Below are 4,176 nucleotides of genomic sequence, written 5' to 3'. Positions count from 1 at the left end.
GTAAGGAAATATATTTTTTATATATTTATACAAATATAAATATTTAGGCAGAAAACTGAAGAATAGAAGGCAGATTAAAACAGCAATAAGCTAAATCTCTACTACTTTGTGAATGTGTTAAACAACGTTTAAGTTTTAGTTTCATGTCAAGTCTGTTTAATGTATACTGTATGTATCCACATTTAGTTTAAACAAAACTTGAAGGTCATGTGACAAAACTTTAGCCAGGAAATAGCTTTGTCTCACTTTCACATAAAATGATTACAGTCATTTTTTGTGTATTTTTATTGTTTATTTGGGTCATTCATTGTGTTTAAACCCAGAACCATAAAAGACTATATCATCTTAATTTATTCTTGTATTTGTTATAAAGTTGTTTGCTTGAACGAGAATTAGCTAAACTTTAATTTATGCAAATAACTTTACAACTGAATACAGCTTTGCAAAAAAAAAAAAAAATAAAAAAAATAAATATATATATATATATATATATATATATATTTTTTTTTTTTAAGCTCAATTAAAATGATTCCAGGCTTCTGTTAAAAACTCTTTATAATTTATGCAGAAATGTCACTTTTCTTATTTTCTTCTCTGCTCTTCTCCCATTTGCCTCCCCCCTCCTCTGTTTCCTGCAGACCCGGAGTGAAGCCTCCATGACTGTGCTGAGCGGCCATGTAGTGGTCTGTATATTTGGGGATGTCACGTCTGCCTTAGTGGGGCTGCGAAACTTGGTGATGCCTTTAAGAGCCAGCAACTTCCACTACCATGAGCTAAAGCCTATAGTTTTTGTGGGCTCGCTGGACTACCTTCGGAGAGAGTGGGAAACCTTACACAACTTTCCTAAGGTTTCCATCTTACCCGTGAGTGTTCCATTTCACTGGTGCAAGGTAGACATTTTAAGGCTGAACTCTGCTAATTTTGATATGTTGAGCTGCACGCATATTCAAACCTTGAGCGGGGTGCTGTCATTTTGATTCGATCACACATTGCTCAGTTGAACGATCACTCAATGAGAGCTCAGTGAACCTCCCTCATCTTAAGCAGCGACACATCCTGCAGATCCAAAACAGAGTTTATAAGTGGTGCAGCTGCAGTGCCCATCACAGATGGCTTGGTGCCTTGGAGCTTGTTAGGCCTGGTTTGACTGATGATCAGAAGAGAATCCCAAATGCAGCCTTCAGCGCAGGCTAGCCTTTATATTAGTCCATGCCTATGAATCTCTAATGCCTGGTTAGATCAGTGGAATGTCATTGCCCCAAAACAAGAATACTTGTTAACTAATTTCCCAAAGCTCTACTCTGCTCTCTTCTAAAATTTGTTTTACTCTCTCCCATGTCTGTCTGTTCTCTGTTTTTCTTTCTTTCTCTCTCTCTGTCTCGCTCATTCTCTGTGCTCTACTCACCCTGAAGGGTACACCATTAAGTCGGGCAGATTTAAGGGCTGTCAACATCAACCTCTGTGACATGTGCGTAATACTGTCAGCCAATCAGAACAATATCGAAGATGCCTCACTGCAGGATAAGGAATGCATCTTGGCATCACTCAACATCAAGTCTATGCAGTTTGATGACAGCATTGGGGTCTTACAGGCTAATTCCCAAGGTAAGAAGTGTCCTATTAGACTCCGTGTACACTGGTGCCCAAAGGGGACAGGTTGTGGTAGGGAGGGAAGACCATAGTCAAAGATGGAAAAGGAGGAGTGGAAAAGACTGAAGGGGGATGAGAAGGCCACACATGAGAGAGAGATGCAGTCAAATTCAGAGAGTCTTAATCAAAATTCACTGTGTCTGCTCCTTATGGTGGCATTATTGTTACTCCTGCACACTGGAAACAGTGCGTTGACTGCTTGATCAGTGTTTCCTTCATGTAATTTTCTACTTTCAATGTTGTGTCTGGTAATTAAATGCTGCTAAACCTCTTTGATAATACTTTTTAATGATGTAATCAACATGACTGCGTCATTTGATGTCGTTTTTTCCCCCCCGATATGGAGCCCTGGCAGATCGTCTGGAACAGATTGTTGATGTTTGCAGACAAACATATGAACCTGGCATCCCATCAGGCCTCATCATCATTAAGCAGCTAGTACAAATCACCAGGCAGGCCAATTCAGCTGCTCCTCATTAGTCACAACAAAACAGTGACACATGCAAAGCACACACTTGTGTGGTTGTTGGTGTGCTCGCGCACATGACGCTCACATATATTCGTGCCAAGGCAATCTATGCACAAGTAAACAGCCAATACTTAGTTTATGGTTTCTTTAAAAAGCACGACTCGAGCTCAGAACTGTTTATTGCCATCACCGTGGCTATTGTAAACACAAATAAAGGTTGAACGTTCAAGAAGCCTTTACTTTTTATGCAGAGCACTTCCACATGTTTAACTAGAATGCCAATGCGGTTGTTTTTCCACTCAAAAGTGAGTAATATGCTGTCAATAGCAGTGCCACCAAGGAACAATAAACACGGGTAAACCCCAGGGGGAGAACAGGCACTTACAGAGAGCCACCTCAGCACAGAAGCTTATTGGTCTACATCTTCTTCTCGAATCGATAGATGGAGCCAAGCATTATCAATAATTGGGTCTTACACGAATTACCCATTTAAAAAAAAATAACATTTTCTGTGACATGCAATCATGCATACAAAATAAATGCACGAACATGCTGCTATTGTTTAGGGATTCCTTCCTTCTGGCGTTGCTGCTTTTCAGACGCTATCTGTGGAATTTGGAAGGTGCAAATGAATAAGTAAACATGTGCTTTCCTGAGGGAGAGCTTCTCACGGCTGCTGTAGCATGTAGTCAACCACAGAGCATAGCTGTGCCGCAGGGCTACAAGGATAAGGAGGTATGTAACCCAGATCCTGCTTGTTTATTTTACACCGTAGCTGAAAACACACAGTTTTGTTTTATTTTATTGCAGCTTTTCAGTAGTAACAGCAAAGCAATAAAGAGAATTTGTGTAATACCTCTGCTTTGACATCTTGGCTTCTCTAATCAAAGTTGTACAATTTGATGAATTATGTTCATAAAATACTATAAACGTTTTCAAAAAAATTACCAAAAATAGTTTCATTTGAAGGAACCAATAAGCAGAATTATTACTATTTACCTGCTAGGAGCTTAATTTAATTTGTATACAAGTGATGCAAAAGTTTTTAATTTGCAGATAAGCTAACGTTTCATTTTTATATGTCTGTCAAAGACTATGTATTATGGTACAATCTCCATCTGGATATCCGTAAACTTTCTATTATCCCAGCTATAATAATAATAATAATAATAACAAAAACGGTTAAATTGTGTCATCTGGACCAGTTTCTTTAAGTGAGAAACATTTTGTCCCTCATCCGGAGGACTTCAGTGCAGTCTGCCAACCAGCTCTGTCCCATAGCCTTCACTGCTGTGTTTCAAGCCAACCTCCTGTTGAAATCTCAGAAGTAGTCTCTTAACATGCAGAACACGTCCGTCCAAAACAACCAATCATCAGGTACAACAATCAAATGTTTTAGGCCAGGTGGCCAACTTGCTACTCACAGAAACAGCCTGAGGACAACCAAGGCCAAAGTGGTTCAGAAAAAGGTTTTTAGGCTCAATTATAGGTAGATAACAACAAAAACAGTTAAATCATGTCATGATTTAACTGTTTTTGTTGTTATCTACCTGGATGATTGAGCTAACAAATAATAATAATAATAATAGAAGGTCAGCACGGCATTGCATTTGGTAGAGTCGCCGCCTCTCAGCAAGAAGGTTGCGAGATCAAATTCCAGTCTGGGGGCCTTTCTGGGTGGAGTTTGCATGTTCTCTCCGTGCATGCGTGGGTTTTCTCTAGGTACTCGGTTTCCTCCCACAGACCAAAAACATGCATGTTAGGCTGATTGGTAACTCTAAATAGTCTCTAGGTGTGAGTGAGAGAGTGAATGGTTGTTTGTCTCGTTTGTCTCCTTGTGTCCCTGTGATGGACTGGAGACCTGTCCAGGGTCTCCCCCACCTCTCGCACGGTCATAGCTGGATATGGGCACCAGTGACCCCCGTGACCCAGAAAAGAAAAAGTGGGTAAAGATAATGGATGGATAATAATAATAATAATAGTAATATTAATAACAACAGTAATAATTACATAATAATAATAATAATAATAATAATAATAATAATAATAATAATAAT

At 39.2% G+C, this 4,176-nt stretch overlaps 1 protein-coding gene across 1 annotated transcript in view; it reads left to right on the top strand.

The window, feature by feature from the left end:
* Positions 1 to 2,130, top strand: part of LOC119430450 (calcium-activated potassium channel subunit alpha-1-like) — a 10,346-nt gene extending 8,216 nt beyond the window's left edge. Inside the window, exons 3-5 of the mRNA XM_037697862.1 lie at positions 639 to 863; positions 1,413 to 1,605; positions 2,066 to 2,130. Of these exons, the coding sequence (XP_037553790.1) occupies positions 639 to 863; positions 1,413 to 1,605; positions 2,066 to 2,130 (483 nt within the window). The remainder of the gene's footprint in view (positions 1 to 638; positions 864 to 1,412; positions 1,606 to 2,065) is intronic.
* The last annotated feature ends 2,046 nt before the right edge of the window (positions 2,131 to 4,176 follow it).

The sequence above is a fragment of the Nematolebias whitei genome, chromosome 1, assembly GCF_014905685.2.
Source record: "Nematolebias whitei isolate Nwh7 chromosome 1, NemWhi1, whole genome shotgun sequence".
Classification (NCBI taxonomy): Eukaryota; Metazoa; Chordata; class Actinopteri; order Cyprinodontiformes; family Rivulidae; genus Nematolebias; species Nematolebias whitei.
The sequence above is the reverse complement of the archived record's forward strand: the minus strand, read 5'-3'. Positions and strand labels throughout refer to the sequence as shown.